We start from the raw sequence: 19,662 nt of genomic DNA, 5'->3' as shown, positions 1-19,662 counted from the left end.
GAAGAACAGCTTTTTGTTGACTGGATAAACTAAAAATCAGTAGCAAAAAAGGATTTCCGAAGAGAAAAGAAGATTTGATAAAAGTGGTTATGGAAAGTTTAAAACCATATTTAAATATAAGCGTTTGAACTGATATGGTATGTTCCTATACAAAAAAAATGTTACTTTTCTTTAAACAAAGGATTTTATTTTGTTTATTTCTATCATGAATCTCTTTAAAACCTCTACATAAGACCTAGCAGCTATTTTTCAGTCTTGCGAGAACAGTGCCAATAATAGGTAATTATCACTGCCAATAAAAGGTTTGGCTATGCCAACAACTGGTATTTTGAGGTATTTTTTTAAAAGGTACACTATATTGAATAAATGATTTAATTTATTAATGATAAGTACTTTATAATATTCTGCAAAGATTAAAAGACCAATATAAATGTTTTTATCTTCGATAAAACATATTTTTACATGTAAATTTTACCGGTTTTGTGAAGTAGCTGCTTAAAGTGCCAATAATTGGGTGGTTTACCCTACATATTTAGAAAGCCGGGTCAACTTTTTGACAGTTCAGACTTCAGAGGCACGCAGTGGCACGCTGTGAACTCTGATATATTTTCAAATTTTACGTGAGTGATATCATGGATGTTAAAGTGCTTCAGAAACGTGATGACTGGTTCAGTAATTACACAGGCAGAAAAAGGGTATTTTTTTCTATTTTTTAGTCAGTTTAAATGTTTATTTTTTTTTTTTACTCATTTTTTTTTCGAAGCCCCCGTGACCATTTTCTCGACCAACACCTTAAGAGAAATGGTGGTGGCTGAAAACCAGAGCTGTCTAGGGCAGGTAGTCCTTGGCGGCACATGCTGAGCCACCTCCATTTGCTTTTTCTTTTAACATAAGTTATTTTAAGCTTATAATGTAATTTTGTTTCTTGTAATTCCTTTTATGTATAAAAAGCAATAAACGTTTTTATTTTATTTTTTTTATTATTATTAATTAAAACAGTGAAATAATCCTGACACTGATACACCAGTGACACGCAAAATTGGTTTCATTTGACAGCTCGTGGTTGTTGCTCTATTCTGAAAGAATATTAACTTTATGGGAAAAATATATTTTATGAAATATCCGCACGCGAAATCCGCATTACAGGGAAAAGGCACTAAACTCGGCCTGTCTAGGCATTAACTATAGACGTCTTTAGACATATTAACAGGGTATTGCCTTCCCTCGGTCAACTGCCCGACCTTGAGTAAGCAACCAGTTTAAAACTTGCAACTCTTATGACTAAGAGATGATCTGTTAAAGTGAGTTTTATAATGACTTTTTTGATGAAAAACACCTGTTATTTGTATGTACATTTTATAAAATTCTAAAGATTAACTGCATTTCATCCAGGGCTGATTTTTCAACTGTCGGTTAACTTTTTAACTAAAGAATAATTTTGGCACATGACACTTTCAGTATGCAAAATCTATACTTAATATTATAAATGCGAAAGTAACTCTGTCTGTCTTGCTTTCACGTCTAAACCACTAAACCGATTTTGATGAAATTTATCATAGAGATAGTTTGAGTCCCGGGAAAGGACATAGAATAGTTTTTATCCCGGTTTTTGAAAAAGTTTTTCTGTGACAGACAAAATTCCACGCGGGCGAAGCCGCGGGCGGAAAGCTAGTATGTCAATATGCTAAACTTATTATTCAGTTAAAAGTTATCCGACGATGGTAAAATCAGCCATAAATAGTATAGTAAACTATTTTAGACAACAAAACTAGTTTCTTTAACAATAAATAATTATGTCATCATCAGTCATTCAATTGATTATTTTTAACTTTTGTTTAATCGAAATCAAAATCCTTGAAGGTACTTATTTTTAGTTTGAAATATAAAAACCGTAGTTAGATCCAAGAAAAACCAATAGGAATGATCCTGTCAAAAAGTTTTAATTAGTCTGTCAGTTAACTTATCAAAAAGTACTCGACACGTATTTTTAATTTTTTCAAACTAATGACAATTTAAAGAGATAAAGCGCGAATTTCAAAACATGCCCGTGACGTCAAAGAGTGCTTAAAAGTGTTACACTTTGTGACGTCACGCGGAACTTCACCGCAACATAACTTCGTAATTACTTCTCCGACGATGGTAAAATCAGCCATAAATAGTATAGTAAACTATTTTAGACAACAAAACTAGTTTCTTTAACAATAAATAATTATGTCATCATTAGTCATTCAATTGATTATTTTTAACTTTTGTTTAATCGAAATCAAAATCCTTGAAGGTACTTATTTTTAGTTTGAAATATAAAAACCGTAGTTAGATCCAAGAAAAACCAATAGGAATGATCCTGTCAAAAAGTTTTAATTAGTCCGTCAGTTAACTTATCAAAAAATACTCGACACGTATTTTTCATTTTTTCAAACTAATGACAATTTAAAGAGATAAAGCGCGCGAATTTCAAAACAGGCCCGTGACGTCAAAGAGTGCTTAAAAGTGTTACACTTTGTGACGTCACGTGGAACTTGAACGCATCATAACTTCGTAATTACTTCTTTGATTGACAAATAAAAAATAAGTGTCCAATTTTATAAAAACCGACCAGTATACTCGACTGCACCAGAAGGAGGACTAAAGTTTAGGCCAATAAGTAAGTGTAGGCCATCTACCTAGGTACCCAATGGGTCGTGGTGTATAATCTTATTTCATTGTCACCACCTCTTAGAGTACGCGCACACCGTTGATTTTTCGTCGGCCGATAGTTTAGTCGGGCAGTTGATCAGTATGGGCATGTATGGGAGTGCGCACACTACGCCGATTCGATTTGGCCGATTCTTCATACAATTTGAAATCGGGCTACTAAAAATCAACGGTGTGCGCCTACTCTTAGCTGTAATTTATTAGTGTATCAACAATGTTTGGAGCGCATTAATTACAACACTGGAACCAATAAAGAGTTGCATAATTTTGTCTTAAAAGCATAATGGGCCATTCCGTATGCAGTCCCAATAAACCGTTTCGGTCTGGTGCGTGTTAGTGATGTAGAACTATCGATATTTGACCTCGAAACATAGCATATCGATAGTATAATATTGAAAACCGCAATGTTTAATCGTTGTCTAGTTACCCATAGTACAAGCTTTGCTTAGTTTGGGGCTAGAGGCGCAGTGTAAAATGTCCAAGGATAAAAACACAGTAGGACATAAAGCGAACTTAATGCCGTTCGGGATTCTCCTCCAGTCAGCCTTAGGGCCAAACTGAGAATGAGTAGAAATAAAGTAGGTTTGACCAGTATTTTCGTCAAAAATACCTAATAACAAAAAGAAATTGCCCTTATGGGGCTATGATTATCTTTTGGGCCCTCCTAGCGCTTTGAGACAAACATATTATTTGCTCAGCTGCTAAAAGCGCACCAAAACGTATGAGTCAACCTGAAAATCGTTGGGTACTTACCTACTACCCGTACTCAATAGCATGCTGCAGGCACACTTAATTAGTATCTAATATTTCGACAGTAATTGCAAATAAAAAAAACTGTCAGAAATAACTAACCACATCATAAGGCGCGCCTCAAAATGGGTGCAAGTCAATGTCAAGGTTTTATTCAGTACTTAGGTCCTTTCCAGGGCGCTTATCACGTCCCAAATATAGCTTGCCCTACCACCACTTCGGGACAACATATGGCTGAGAAGAAGTGACAACATAATATGCCCATATTATGGGCTGGTGCTGAGAAGTGGCGGAAGAAACAGTCACCTTTGTTTTCGAGGAATACCTCGATTGATTTAAATGATTTATCGATACTATTCTTGCCTTTACTATAGATATGCAACACTAGTGCGTATTAGACCACGACCATGAAAAGCGCGAGGTTTCGTTCCTACTTCGGACCTCTATTTTGGTTGGCATTGGTATTTGTATGGATTGCAAATTTGACATTTCTCAGTGTACATTGTACTCGTCTTGATTAAATGATAGGACTTAAAATCTTGGATTGATCTTGAATCATGAAAAAAACATTATTTTTGTCTTATAAGAGAACTAGCGGCCGCCCGCGACTTCGTACTCGTGGATCCGGTTTTACCCTCTTAGGGGTGGAGTTGCGTAAAATCCTTTCTTAGCGGATGCCTACGTCATAACATCTACCTGCATGCCAAATTTCAGCCCGATCTGTCCAGTGGTTTGGGCTGTGCTTTGATAGATCACTCACTATGTATAGATAGGTATGCCACTTTGAACGGGAAGAGCCTGGATGCGGGCGGGGCGGCACAGGACCGGTCGATATGGAATTCCATGGGAGGCCTTTGTCTAGCAGTGGACGGCATTTGGCTGAAACGAATATTTTGAACTGGTGCTAAGTGGAATTAAATTATTTTTACGACGTATTCCACTTAGAGCACCTGTAATTCTGTAACAAGTCACTACATAATACACGTCCCAAATACTTACATTTGTAGCTTGCTTTACCAAGATTTCGGGACAAACATCTATAGCAGTCAAATTCCGAACCTCCTCATTTCTTTGAAGTCGGTAAATTTTTTTTGTGTTTGTTCACAGAAAAAATGACGCCATCTATGACCGTGCCGGAGTACTATGCCGGGAAGACCCTCTTCATAACTGGTTCTACAGGCTTCATGGGGAAAGTCCTCATAGAGAAGCTTCTTAGGTCCTGCCCAGACATAAAGAAGATTTATCTCCTCATGAGACCGAAGAAAGGTCATGGAAGTAAAGAGAGGCTGGACGGTTTCATGAACTGCCGGGTGAGTAGTGCCATCTAGCGGGGAGTAGCGGTACTAAAATAGTTAATAGTTTGAACTTCTAGGCGGGAAAATGAAGCGCCATGTTTGGTTATTTTCTTTCTATTTTGTTTGTATTTGAACATTAATGTGAAATGATGATGGTTTCTTTACACTGTTTTAATAATTGCCTACACATTATGCGCGGTACGAACGCCTAAGCTTAAGTTATAGCAAAGAGATGCAGCTACATGAAATCACTATTTAATGTCTACCGAGAGAAGGAACACAAATAATTAATTAATCTGTTACAACTGAATTAAATTAATGATTGAGACGTTACAAAAAAAAAACATTTGTTTTCAGACAGTTTCCATACTTTGGTTGATTGGATAAATAGGTTGCCCATACCATTTCCACTAAAATGGCTCTAGACTTGCTATTCGCTATTCTCAAATACGCTCAAGGCTAGGTACTTTAGGGTTTTAATGTGTTATATTTAAGGAGACAGTGGTAGGTACTTACGTTAGAAATACTACACAAATATTGAAATCCCTGATTGAAACGACTTAATAAAAAAAAATCCTTTCAGGTGTTCGACAAACTCAAGAGCGAGCATCCCGAACAGTTCAACAAACTACAGGTGGTGCCTGGAGATATCCTGATGGAGGATCTCGGTCTGAGTGCGGAGGACCGGGATACTCTTCAGAAAGAGTGCCAGGTGTTGATGCACTGTGCTGCTTGCGTCAGGTATAGTCAAACGATTCTAAAACGTCAAGTAGCAAAAATCTGCAGTACCTAATTCATAACCCAGTATTGATAGTAGCGCCCTCCTAAGTATACTCGTAAATGTCTTACGCCCGTATTCACAAACATTACCTACTATGAGGTCTCACAGTGCGCGTGAACGCACAGGGTGACATACGAACCAATCACAGAGCTCTATTCAACGCTAAGCGTTCCATTTGCTGCTTCACTTAGGCAAGCATCGTTTGTGAATACGCCGTATTCAATACGGGCGTTAATTTGGGACATTTCAGTGTTGGTTGTCCAACGAGGCAAAAATCGGAACTAATAACTCGGTATTGATAGTGGCGCCCTCCTGTTTGTGTAGTGTTGTACAACTATATGCATGCATTTAAATTTTTTTTTAAGTAAGGTATAAACAAACAATCTGAAAATCATTGGGGGAGGCCTATGTTCAATAGTGGAGGACGGCCTATGGCTTAAAATGATAAATTTTATTAAAGCTAACTAGTAGCACTAGTTCTAAATATTTTTTTTGTTATTGCAGATTCGACATGTTCATCAGGGATGCTGTTAACATGAACACAGTCGGCACCAAACGGGTGCTGGATGTGGCCAGTGGCATGAAGCAGATTGAGGTAATTCAAAGAGCTATTCATGCTGTTAATAGTGAATAGGCACTTACAGTACCTCTAGCATGAACAACTTTCGTCTTCGAATCGTTTGCGTATTCGACAAAATTCGATACTCAACCTTCAAATTAAACGATAACGTGACAATTTTGATTTTCAAAATAAGTTTCGTGCAACCATTTCTTATACTAAGTTCACTTTACAACACGTTCACAAGGGCGCTGTTGTAGTTTTCGTACTAAATCTTTTGATGGCGATGCGAATACGCAAACGATTCGAACTCGAAAGTTTTTCGTGCTAGCCGTACAGGGCAGATATGTACCATCCTAGACTGCATCTCACCTAACACCAGGTGCGATTGCGGTCCTACCTGATCTGATACCTTGCCTTGTCTTACATAAAAAAAAACTCCAAATCAAATTCAAATTCTTTTATTTTGTAAGTGGGCTTATAAAAAGCTCTTTTGATATACTTAAAGTTGTTACCGCGCTGTACATATCTACCTTCGCGATCAAAAGTGTTGGGGTAAAAATATACTGGGCTCTGTGAAATGGCTTTTGAAAATGTAAAAAATTGTTGACAATTTCATAAAATTCTAACTCCCTTTAAAATTGTTGTTTCCGTTTCGCACAGGGGGAAGTCGAATCTTAACTTCGAACTTTTCCTATGTTCTTCCGATTAGTTTCTTTGCGGGTCCAATTATAGTTTGACTTTCCCCCGGGACAAACTTGACCTTCACTGGTTGGGTTATTGGCGGTCAAGCTGTAGATTCTGGTTACACAGGAGGTGCAGCGGTGGGAACGAGAGGTGGAAACAGTCTCTTTAAGATCAATAATTGATGACAAAGGGTAGCTTATAATGGCTATAATATCGTTCTCTCTCTATCTAAATAAATTCTACCCTTTTCTCAGGAGTTTACTCAACTGTGTTTGCTTTTTCAGGTGTTCGTCCACGTCTCAACAGCGTACTGCCGCTGCGAGGTAGAAGTATTAGAAGAAAGACTGTACCCCGCCAAGCATAGACCAAAACACGTCATAGAGACAGTCAACTGGATGGATGACGAGCTGTTAACCCATTTGCAGCCTAAGTATGTATTTGAGCTTCCGATTAGCTGTTTAGCAATAAGTAATTGGGGCGTCAAGTATTTTGGGTACAGCCTCAAATAAGTTCGTGACACCCAAAGTGGACAATAAGTTGACAACACAACCTTATTTCATTGTAACAAAGACGTGATGCAAGCTTTTTGGCTACTTTGGGTGTCACGAACTATTTGACGCTGAATGTTCATTAATAGAACTTATTCTGTGATAGAAGTGAAAATATTTTTTATGGTTTGCTCTAGGCCATCTAGGTGAAATAATCAAAAGTTCTCTTTATGAAACTGACGAATTGCTATTTTATAGCACACCTTTTGATGAGAGAAATCTTATGGGTAAATTCTACTAATGCCGTCCGCTGTTAATTTATGTTGTTTTAATTTTGCAGAATAATCGAACCACAACCAAATACATACGCTTACACAAAATCTTTGACTGAGGACCTTGTTGCGCAACACGCAGGAAAATTCCCCATCGTTATTGCAAGGCCCTCTATCGGTAAGTACCATTACTTATTTTAAAAATTATCTCTGCAAAAAAGTAAAAAAAAAATCTGAATTAACGCCATCTATCAGTGAGTAGATACACTAACTTTGTTGGTTAGTGACATCTAGTGGCGAATAGAATTACTACCTAATTTTGTTGTTATAGCGCCATCTATGATTAAAAACTGGGATTAAGTGCTACTACCAATTTTAAAGAAAAGCAGCACTACTAGTGCCATCTCTTAATGAGTAGTAAAACTAAACAAAGCGACACCTGTGGGTCAATTAAAGGTACTAATTTTCTGTTAAAATTAAATATTCCACTTTAAATTATTTTGTTTTATTTACAGTAACTGCAGCATACAAAGAGCCTATGCCTGGATGGGTGGACAACCTCAATGGGCCCACGGGTCTGCTCGTTGGTGCTGGAAAAGGTAATCTTTATTTTGAGAGAGACTCACTTGACTCCGGGTTCTGGGTTCGATTCTCAGACGGGACAATACATTGTAGTTATAATATCACCTGGTTAGTATATTGCTAACTCCATTATTCGAGAATGAAATAAAGTTCCTCGATTCGGAAGGTACACTCCAGTCTAATAGAGCTATTCCAGACGAGATGGGATCTGAGTATAGGATGTGACATAGTTATCTAACTAAAGCCCGGTCCGTGAACACGTAGAATTTTGTCCAATGACCCCAAGCTACCCATCCGTATCGTTCGCGCGTAATTATGTTGCTATCGCGCTCGCACACTCACTGCCGGTGCCAGTCGCACAGTCGCGACAGCAATATAATTACGCGCGAGCGATAAGGGTAGGTAGCTAGGGGTCATTGAAAGAAAGAAAGAAAGAAAGAAAGACACATTTATTACAATGGACATCACACAAATACAGGCAATTACATAGACATGACAGTGGCACATAATGATGGAAGAAGAAAAAATAAAAACAAGAGTAAACTGAGCAGTGCCACCCATCCACCAACAAGATGCCCACTGCAACGGGACCCCACTCAGCATATGCCGTGGCCCACGGTGACGAAGGCCACGGCGCTGGTTTTCAGTGTGCCCCATGCCGAGTGAGGGTCACGGACCATTGGTAAAATAAATAAAATACTAAGCTGCATAAAATTGTCTAGATAAACATACATAAATAGTAATATTAGTGCACAGATAAATACAAAAGGCGGTAAATCGGTAAGGATGATAAGACTACGTTTATTAAGAATACTAATGAAAAGAATACTAATAAAAAGATAAAACTGTTTGTATAGGTGTGTGTGTAGTAATGGTAAAGTAATATTGTGTTAATGTGTAGGTAATATTCGTAAAGAGTGTCTCGACGCCCGCAAAACCGGTTTGTGCAATCGAATGATTGATTGGACAAAATTCTACGTGCTCACGGACCAGACTCTAATATAACGATAGATTGAATAAACCCGGTCAACTTAACTGTACACCTGGCTGGAATGCGACTCTCCTTCACACTCATCCACACATCTCCCCGGTTCGCCCCCCGTACCAGAACGGCCATATGACGTCACGGCAGCCAGGTGCGCAGTTAAAATTAACTATGCTATTTAACCCGGTCAAATGACCGGTGTGCTTACCATGAGTTTACGTTTGGTGTGCTCGCTAGCGACTGCGTAAAAAAATGACATTAAATGTATGACATATTGAGCAGCGCCTCTAGCGGCTACTTTCAAGAAATAAAATCTTCATAGATTTTTTTGACGTATTCGCTAGCGAGCACACCTAACGTAAACAGTCACGGGTTGTAAAATAATGTGATTTCTCTGAATATTAGAAACCGTCGTGCTCCTGCAGTGGAGACTAAATGACCTGATGATGTTGAAATAAATTGTTTATAGGTGTGATCCGCACGATGCACTGCAACGAGAACTATGCGGCGGACATAGTGCCTGTAGACATGGTGGTCAACGCTTGCATACTGCTCGGCTACACCACGGCTCTGGAGAAGTGAGTATACCATCATCATTATCATTTCAGCCACAGGACGTCCCAGCTGAACATAGGCCTCCCCCAATGACTTCCACACCGCACGGTTGGTAGCTGCCTGCATTCAGCGCTTTATGAGGTCGTTTGTCACACGTCTCACGCTGCATTTACGGCTAGCACGAGAAAACTATCGAGTTCGAATCGTTTGCGTATTCAAATCGCCATCAAAAGATTTAGTACGAAAACTATAACAGCGCCCTTGTGAACGTGTCGTAAAGTGAACTTAGTATAAGAAATGGTTGCACGAAACTAAGGTATTTTGAGAATCAAAATTGTCACGTTATGGTTTAATTCAAAGCTTGAGTATCGAATTTTGTTGAATACGCAAACGATTCGAAGACTAAAGTTGTTCATGCTAGAGGTGAGGTACCGGTACGTGGCCTCCACTTCAACCTACCAGAGTAATACCGACCAGTTGCAAAATCTGTTTTATGTGGATTGTTAAACTTAAACCTTATAATACAGAACATACTCATAATATCTTCGTTTCCCTGCTGAGACCCCTACATCTTGGTCCTTCGAGCCGGATACGAACCAGCGACCTGTGGATCATGTACAAACCAGCTGACCAGTCAGACATGAAACAGAAAAAAATATGATACTTAACTGTCAAATAAAAATACATTTATTTCATTTCCAGGCCCAAAGAAGTACAATTCTGCAACATAGCCCAGTCCGGGCTTAACGGATTCACGTGGGGTGAAGCTTTGGCCTTAGGTAAGTGACATTACTCACAGTATTAAGTTCGTTCGTTCGTTTCAGTCGAATGACATCCACTGCTGGACAAAGGCCTCCTCCAACGTTTTCCACAATGAACGGTCCTGCGCTGCCCGCATCCAGGCTCTTTCCGCGACCTTCACCAGATCGTCGGTCCACCTAGTAGGAGGCCTGCCCACGCTACGTCTTCCAGCCCGTGGTCGCCACTCAAGAACTTTTCTGCCCCAACGGCCATTACAGTATTAAGTAGCTGCAACAAAAGCTAACTAAGGCTGAGTTGCGCCACCTAACTTTAACGGTAACTATAACGATAACCGGTGCTTTTAGTATAAAGCACTTTAGTGCTAAATGATGTCTAGGCTCCTGATGATGGAGCCAGGAGGTGGTTACAGGAACTTCTAAACGAAACGGCGGAAACTCATTTTTGGCCTTTGAGCCTTTGGCCACGCTTTTAATTACGCATGGTAATTAAAAGCGTGTTTATAGTTTTTTAAACTATTAATTTTTAAACCCTCATTTTCCCAGGCCGCGTCCACGTCATGGAGTACCCATTCTCAATCTGCCTGTGGTACCCGGGCGGAGCGCCCAGCGCTTCCCGCCTCCGACACCAGGTGACGCTGTTCTTGACTCATACGCTCCCTGCGTATACCGTGGATCTGTTGGCACGAGCGTTACAGCAAAAACCCTTGTGAGTATCAAACTAGTTCTTCTAGTGACATCATCATCATTTCAGCCATAGGACGTCCACTGCTGAACATAGACCTCCCCCAATGATTTCCATGTTGATCGATTGGTAGCGACCTGCCTCCAGCACTTCCCCGTTACCTTGTAGGTGGACGTCTCACGCTGCGTTTTCCAGTACGCGGCCTCCATTCCAGAACCTTTCTGCCCATTGGCCGTCAGTTCTGCGTACTGTGCCACTCATTGCCACTTCAACTTGATAATCCGTCGGGCTATGTCAGCGACTTTCGTTCGATTCCCGCCAAGGCAGTTCGATTTTTTCAAGTTATTTATAATTTTCAAGATATCCACCTTCTCCTCAGCATGGTGAAGATGCAGAAGCGCATCCAGTCTGGTTTGGAAGTCCTGCAGTACTATACCACCAAGGAGTGGCACTTCCGGAACGAGAACCTGCGAGCACTCCGGACCAAAGTGACTGAGGAAGACGACGAAACCTTCTACACTGATCTCACTGTGAGTAAATCCTTGATTATTCGAAGACCAAATGAAACGCAACGTGGTCTTTATTGAAATACTAGCTTTCCGCCCGCGGCCTCGCCCGCGTGGAATTTTGTCTGTCACAGAAAAACTTGATCGCGCGCGTCCCTGTTTAAAAAACCGGGATAAAAACTATCCTATGTCCTTTCCCGGGACTCGAACTATCTCTATGCCAAATTTCATCAAAATCGGTTCTGTGGTTTAGGCGTGAAAGCAAGACAGACAAAGTTACTTTCGCATTTATAATATTAGTATAGATTGTCAATTTATTTTTTCGCTATTTAATAGAATTGTGTACAGTCAGCGTCAAATAGTTCGTGACACCCAAAGTAGCCAAAAAGTCCGCTACACGTCTTTGTTACAATTGGAATAAGGTTGTGTTGTCAACTTTTTGGCCACTGTGGCTGTCATGAACTATTTCGCTGACTGTACGAGTAGAGAGAATAATGTCGATGGTACAAATCCAGACACCATGGTTTACTTACAAAATGTAATTACAACGCCATCTAGTATCACAAACTTAAACCAATTAGTAGATAGTTTGCTCGGTCACTTTGCTTCTTCTCAGCACTCGCTCACATTATTGTTCTGAAGCGGTGGTAAGGTTAATGCTAAAAATAATTGAAACTAATGAAGGTGCTCTTCAAATTAAAGACAACTTAGAGAAAATGAATGAACTTTATGAATTTATTTTGGAGTTAATACATTAATGGGTAATTATTGCACTTGATACTCAGCATCACTGACAAGTGATTGGCACAAAACTCATTAAATGTTATTTTTGCAAGTAGGCTTTTAAAAAGCACATTTACACGTCCCAGTATTAACCCTACCACTGATTCGGGACAATAAATGGGCCAGTGCTGAGAAGAAGCGGCGCGACTCAGCCACTATTGGCACATAATTTCCTTAATTAAAATCACATCTTCATAACTGTTAACTTTGTTTGTCACCTGTCATCCGCTTTGCACTTGAGGGAAGTCGAACCTTAACTTCGAACTCCTCCTATGTTCTACTGATTAATTTCGTTGCGGGTCCAATGACAGTTTACGGGACAAACTTGACCTTCACTGGTTGGTTTTTATTGGCGGTCAAGCTGTAGATCCTGGCTACACAGGAGCTGCAGTGGTGGGAAAAAGAGGTGGGAATAGTCCCGTTCATTACTGTGATATACTTTCAGGTAATAGACTGGAACACGTACATCCGCGACTATATCAAAGGCGCGCGGGAGTTCGTGATGAAGGAAGACCCCTCCACCCTACCCCAAGCCAGGAGGCTCAACAGACAGTAAGTACCCACTTCTAAATTATTGAAATTTGAATTTCTGTATGTGGAAACTACACACTTGCACACTTCAAAACTTGCACACTGCTTAAGTACTTGCACACTTGTTCAGTTGTGCATTACCATACTTCCACATTACTGCACTGCACATTTAGGAACACCCTAGTGCATTACACCCTTCCGCACCCTAATTTGGACTTCCATACTCTACACTCCCATACTTCTTTCCACACTTTTACTTTACAACATTTTCATTATTCCAAAACAGACTCCCATTCTTCCTTAGATCTAAAAGACTCAAATATAGCGTTAAGTAAATTATGTCGTTATCAACTAATTTGAAGATAGCGCCATCTATGAATTTTACTCACAAACATAAGTTTAAGTGCTATTTGCAATACAAAAGTACATAGCGTACGTAACAGACTCATAGATGGCGCTTTATACGATAAAGTTGTTGTACAGTCAGCGTTAAATAACTCGTGACACCCAAAGTGGCCAAAAAGTTCGCAACACGTCTTTGTTACAATTGGAATAAGGTTGTGTTAACTTGTGTTGTCAACTTCTTGGCCACTTTGGTGTCACGAACTATTGGACGCTGAATGTAAAGAGTAAGAAAAAGAAATTAGCTAAAATTAGCGTGGGCAGGCCCCCCACTAGGAGGACCGACGATCTGGTGAAGGTCGCTGGAAGAACCTGGATGCGGGCAGCGCAGGACCGGAAGTTGCGGAAATCCTTAGGGCAGGCCTTTGTCCAGCAGTGGACGTCATTTGGCTGAAACGAACGAACGATGTAAAATTAGTACCTAATAAAAGAAAGAAGGTTGTTTTCAACAATTTTCCTAATTATCTTTATTTTCCTTCCAGATTATACTACTTGGACACGTTCACGAAGATATTTATTTATTCCATCATCGCGTATTTCGTATTCTCGTACCTGAAAGTACTTTTAGCTGTGCTCAATTAAGTTCATTGTAGTCTAAGTGTAGTATACAGGGTGTCAATTTGAAATGAAAGTATTAATAACGTGACTTTAGTGGAATATTGAGTGCTAGATTTACTCTGTGGACTATAAACACATATTACCAATAAGTAGTTCCGTATAGTTCGTTTCATCCACGCCCATTCTTCCGCTAATGTTTGAGTGTTATCGCACGCGTACACGCTAAATGATGCTAAATGAGCACACGCACACTACAATAATGACGCTCGGATTGCTCGGATCAAACTCCCCGCACCCCGCGCGACCGAGACCAAACATTAGTGGGGCGCGTCTTCGTGGATGAAACGAATCTATAAAGCCTGGTCTCCGGCGTGTTTTGTTCTACACAATCAACAAAAAATGTCAACATTCAACCTAAAAAAATGTTGAATGTTGACAATGATTTTGTTGATTGTGTAAAGCAAAACACGCGCTGGAAACCCGGCTTAAGAGTCCCCACAGATTGCAGACTTTTTATAGGCAGGCTTCTAATTTTTATGATGAAATGGCCGATACCAAATTGGTGTAATGTGCGGACTTCTATACTTGTTCATACTGATTAATAACAGACCGACCAAACTGTCGGCCGACAGAAAGTCTGTCTGTGGAGACTCTATTTATACTGGCCATAAACAAAAGAAGGAGAAAGAAAATTAAAATGGCGCCGTTTTTGAATTTTTTATTTTATATTTTGACGACTTTCACTGTTATTGTGAAACAATATACTTCTGTGATTGTTTTAATTATTTTTAGACCAATTTTGATTGAATGTTTGTCATTTAATGCAATTGATCAATTTATTTATATACTGATGTTCTGTAATAATATACATTACCTACTTCCTTTGTTGAGTAATATCTATTAATGCCTATTAAACGCAAATAAATCTTAATAATTTCAAATTAAAATACCTTTTGCATTACAACAATCTGCTATATTTATGTTTAGATTTATAAAGTACAAAGAAAAATAAGCCTCCCCAACCCGTCTGGCCAGCGTGGGGAGTGTAGGACAAATCCTCCATTTTCTGGTAAATTAGAGAGGGTCGTGCTCCTGCAGTCGAGACTAAATGACCGATGATCTTCTTCTTATCGTGTCGACAACAAACCTACACAGTGTCAGCCCAAAACTCCGCCACAAGAGTGGCGTTGTCAGTAGCACTCATCAAATCCTCCTGAGTGCAGTTGCTTGGGCACTCAGGGCACGACATCAGGTGCTTAATCGACTGGGGAACAAAAATGACCGATGATGATAAATACCAACATTTAAATAAAAAATGCAACTTCATTTATTTGCCAAACATGTTATCACTTACCAAAATTAATTCCTTGTAAACGAAACTGATGAGTAATGTATTATACGGGGTGTTTAAATCATTATGATAATTATATTTTTTTTTAGTAAGATTTCGTATCTGTCGTTTAAATTAAGTTATTTTATTATTTTATTTAGTTACATTTATCTATGTTTATCATTTATCTAGTCATTCTATAATTCAAATGAAGGCCTAGCCTACCAATATTCTTAAAAGTGGTGGAGCAGGCTCTATTTGGGGCGTGTATGTGTTTAATACCCGTTTTCACCATAAATCCCTAATTTTTAAGTGACCCCTATCCTATGAAAACAAAATTCATTTTATGTGTTACCAAAGGGTCACTTAAAAATTAGGGATTGATGGTGAACACGGGCGAAAGTGCCCTGAAGAAGTCCTAAATCCTAATACTCTGTTGTTTTTGTTTTTTTCACTATTTTTCTTCTTGACTAATTAATATTTTCAATGCTCTACAAATTGTATTAAATATTTTATATGTAAATAAAATAAGATAAGTAGGCTTAATAATTGGAATAAATAAAAATAATTGACGCACATTTGAATAGAAATGTGATTGAATGTGAATGAAAGAGTGTTTTAATACTATTTTCAAGTAGATACTTAAAATTTATGTAAATGTAATTTAATAATAATAAATAACAAAATCTTTATTTAAATTAGTGTTCAATACGCGTATAACCTTTTTTTAAGTAAAGGAAGAAATTAAAACTTATTTTTTTAAGAATAACGGTACTTTTCAAAATCGACACCCTGTATTGTATAAAATAAATTTAATGTATGCGAGCGATGACTGCGTAAATCGAATTGTTTTGTATTGTTGTATGAATAAACGGGATATCGTATTATTTCTGAACTGACTTTACTTTCATTATACGATAAGGTCAATTATCATTTGGGTAGCTAATGAGAAATAAATTAATTTGTTTAAAAATATCAACGACTAGCGGCCGCCCGCGACTTCGTACGCGCGGATCCCGTTTTACCCCATTAGGGGTTGAATTTTGCAAAATCCCGTCTTAGTGAGCACCTACGCTTTAAAAGAAACCCCCATGCAAAATTTGAGACTCATTAGCACTTGTAGTTTCTGAGATTTCGCGATGAGTGAGTCAGTGACCTTTCGCTTTTAATACATTTCACTATAACTGTTATGTATTAACCGCCTCTGTGGTCTAGTGGTAAAACCACCTGCTTCAGACGCAGAGGTCCCGGGTTCGATTCCCAGTGGGGGCAGAGGCAAAGTTTTCTGTTCGGTTTGGTTGGTAGGGATTGTTCTAAGTCCGCCTGGCTAGCTACCACCATCTTACCTAAGTCCTTACCTAAGTCTGTTGCCATAACAACAATGTTAAGAACATTGTTGTGTTCCGGCAGTTAGAGGTAAGATAGCCAGTTCCTCCGTGGTTGAGGATTCCGGGTGAAGCTCGCTTCCACCTTCGGCCTCATCGTGAGATAAAGGCCAAGAGCTTCCTCGTTGTGGATAAAAAAAAAACTTTTTTATGTAGCACAAAGTACTGGCTGCAGTCGCATCAGATGTTAAGTGAGATGCAGTCTAGGATTGTACAGCCAGCGTCTCATGACACCCAAAGTAGCCAAAAAGTTCGCAACATCTTTTACTTGGAATAGGTTGTGTTGTCAAGTTTGTGGCCACTTTGGGTGTCACGAATTATTTGACACTTCATACTACACTCTTGTCAGAGTGGTCGTGGTTGCGCTGACGAGGTACACGGTGGGGTGATGTCATCTCCGAGGGTAGCTCTCCGGGCGATGTGCCTCCTTTTTGACGGTTAGAGACTCAATTTAGAGTTTAGAGGGTCAAAAGACTAGAAGACTTGAAAAGGCAGGATGTTTTTAATAACGTAAGTGTAACCACCAAAGAGCACCAAAGTTACAATGAGCAAAACGCGGGTTCGAGCCCCAGCCCACTCGTAACACAAGCATTAAACAGAAATAAAGGACTTTAATAAAAAATTGTCTGAGGCATGTTACCTACCTACAAACGTGGTCGCCCCAAGCAAACTTGGCGGCGCACTGTAGCAGACGAGGCGAAGAAAATCGGCAAGACTTGGAGCGAGATCAAGCGCGAAGCTCAAGACCGAACGCGATGGAGGACTGTTGTGGAAGCCCTCTGCCCCGTCTAGGGGACATAAGACCTTAAGTTAAAGTAAGTATGTTTTACCTACTTACACTAATTAATACGTTGAACAATGGTGAGGGCTAATGACACTTTTACATAATTTTAGTTGCCAAAGTAAGAGAACATCCCTCAAAGATGTTCTATCCACCTTAACGCTGACAGACGACGTCATAAAGGTACAGGACTATTCTCACCTCTCGTTCCCACCGCTGCAACTCATGTGTAGCCAGGATCTACCGCTTGACCGCCAATAACCCAACCAGTGAACCAAGTTTGTCCCGGGGGAACGTTAACTGTCATTGGACCCGCAACGAAATTCATCAGAAGAACATAGGAGTTTGAAGCACTAAGTTGTCATAAAGGTACCAGAAACTCTTCTAACCGGCCAATCTAGAATATTGAGGGCCTATGTTCAGCAGTGGACGTCCTGTGGCTGAAATGATGATGGTGATGATGAAGAAGAACCTTTATGTAGATCGTTTCATCCACTCGGACGCGCCCCACCAATTTTTGGTCTCGGTCGCGCGGGGTGCGGGGAGTTTGATCCGAGCAATCCGAGCGTCATTATTGTAGTGTGCGTGTGCACTCGTGGATAATTTAGCGTGTACCGATAACACTCAAACATTAGCGGAAGAATGGTGGGGCGCGTCTTCGTGGGTAAACGATCTATACAGCTGAAACCGCGGGCGAAAGCTAGTCAACAGTACAGAGAGGTGACTATGACGCCCGTATTCACAAACATTACTATGAGGTCTCACAGTGCGCGTGGACGCACAGGGTGACACACGAACCAATCACAGAGCTCTATTCAACGCTGTGCGTTCGATTTGCTGCTTCACTTAAGCAAGCATCGCTTGTAAATACGAGCGTAAGTTTACATCAAACGCCCTCACTAGTGAGCGCGTAAAAAATGACTTTAAATCTATGACGGATTGTACAGCGCCCCTAGCGGAAACTTTCAAGAACTAAAATTTTCATACATTTTTTAACGCGCTCACTACTTTGCAGAGTAAATACAAATGAGTAGGTCATCTTCATAGAAACGCACCGAGCGCGGCTTGTATGTGAGCGCGCCAATATACGTATGCGGCGCGCACGCACACACTGATAAAGGACAATGACCAAAAGTGGTCCAAATGTCCACCACTAATGAGACCTATATTGGCTTATAGTCTATTAAATAGAGATTAACTTTCAGTATGGGACGAAAAAAAAATAAGCTGTCAGTAAAAAGTTATGACCGTATGAAAAATTGTAGTAGTTTACGCGCTCATCTCAGGAATTACTGGTCCGATTTGAAAAAAATTTTTTGTTATGGATAGCCCATTTATCAAGGATGGTTTTAGGTTATATAACATCACCCTACAACCAATAGGGGCGGAGCAGCGACCACCTGACCATAATTCCAATATTGATGTCTTTCTTCTGAGCTTATTTTTTTTTCTTTTAGTGAGAATCTAACACGGCACACTAAGCAACATGACATAACATGCATAGATTAATCCAAAATGTGCGATGGATAGAATGATATCAAGAACATTTTTCAAATGAAAAGGTAAAAAACATGAATTTTCATTCAGTCATAACTTTTTACTGACAGCATATTTTTGATTGCGGTTTGGTTATAATGAATCAGTATTTAGTAGACTATTTTACTACCTACATAGGTCTCGTTAGTGGTGGACATTTGGACCACACTCCATACATTTTTGGTCATTGTCCTTTGTCAGTTTGTTTTGGCGCGCTCACATACAAACCGCGCCCGTGCGTTTCTATGAAGCACTCATTTGTATTTACTCTGTACTTAGTGAGGATGTTTAATGTAAACTCACACTCACTGGTTTTGTACAGTATCAAATTCAAGTTTAAAATACGTAATAGATAGCATGCAGCATGCCAGTTGATGTTGTGTAAAATACATATTACAGGAGAATTCGAGCGGAACCGCGTTACGCGTTAGTATAATTGGGTACTAAGTACGATAGCGTGATATTTTCAGGAATAAATTGACTCTACTGGGACTAGAACCTATGACCTTTGAATAATAGAGCGCTTCTTTAAATAGACTTCGGACGCAGGTTGGCCGTAGTAAGGACAATCTGGTCAGGTGGGGATTCTTGGATGGCTCAAACATGGAGTGCAGGTGCGGTTTTGTTCCCCAGTCGATGAAGCACCTGATGTCGTGCCCTGAGTGCCCAAGCAACTGCACTCAGGAGGATATGATGAGTGCTACTGACAACGCCACTCTTGTGGTGGAGTTTTGGGCTGACACTGTGTAGGTTTGTTAT

At 39.7% G+C, this 19,662-nt stretch overlaps 1 protein-coding gene and 1 long non-coding RNA gene across 2 annotated transcripts in view; both read left to right on the top strand.

Moving 5' to 3' along the window:
- Positions 1-16,096, top strand: part of LOC135085798 (putative fatty acyl-CoA reductase CG5065) — a 39,294-nt gene extending 23,198 nt beyond the window's left edge. Inside the window, exons 2-13 of the mRNA XM_063980602.1 lie at positions 4,552-4,754; positions 5,323-5,480; positions 6,025-6,115; positions 7,051-7,196; positions 7,595-7,704; positions 8,042-8,125; positions 9,563-9,671; positions 10,351-10,427; positions 10,953-11,115; positions 11,471-11,621; positions 12,826-12,932; positions 13,796-16,096. Coding sequence (XP_063836672.1) covers positions 4,557-4,754; positions 5,323-5,480; positions 6,025-6,115; positions 7,051-7,196; positions 7,595-7,704; positions 8,042-8,125; positions 9,563-9,671; positions 10,351-10,427; positions 10,953-11,115; positions 11,471-11,621; positions 12,826-12,932; positions 13,796-13,895 — 1,494 coding nt within the window. The 5' untranslated portion in view covers positions 4,552-4,556 and the 3' untranslated portion in view covers positions 13,896-16,096. The remainder of the gene's footprint in view (positions 1-4,551; positions 4,755-5,322; positions 5,481-6,024; positions 6,116-7,050; positions 7,197-7,594; positions 7,705-8,041; positions 8,126-9,562; positions 9,672-10,350; positions 10,428-10,952; positions 11,116-11,470; positions 11,622-12,825; positions 12,933-13,795) is intronic.
- Positions 1-19,662, top strand: part of LOC135085818 (uncharacterized) — a 194,186-nt gene that overhangs the window by 108,474 nt on the left and 66,050 nt on the right. The window lies entirely within an intron of this gene.

This window comes from Ostrinia nubilalis, chromosome 29, assembly GCF_963855985.1.
Source record: "Ostrinia nubilalis chromosome 29, ilOstNubi1.1, whole genome shotgun sequence".
NCBI classification, from domain to species: Eukaryota; Metazoa; Arthropoda; class Insecta; order Lepidoptera; family Crambidae; genus Ostrinia; species Ostrinia nubilalis.
Note: the sequence above shows the minus strand (reverse complement) of the source record. Positions and strands in the feature narration are given on the sequence as shown.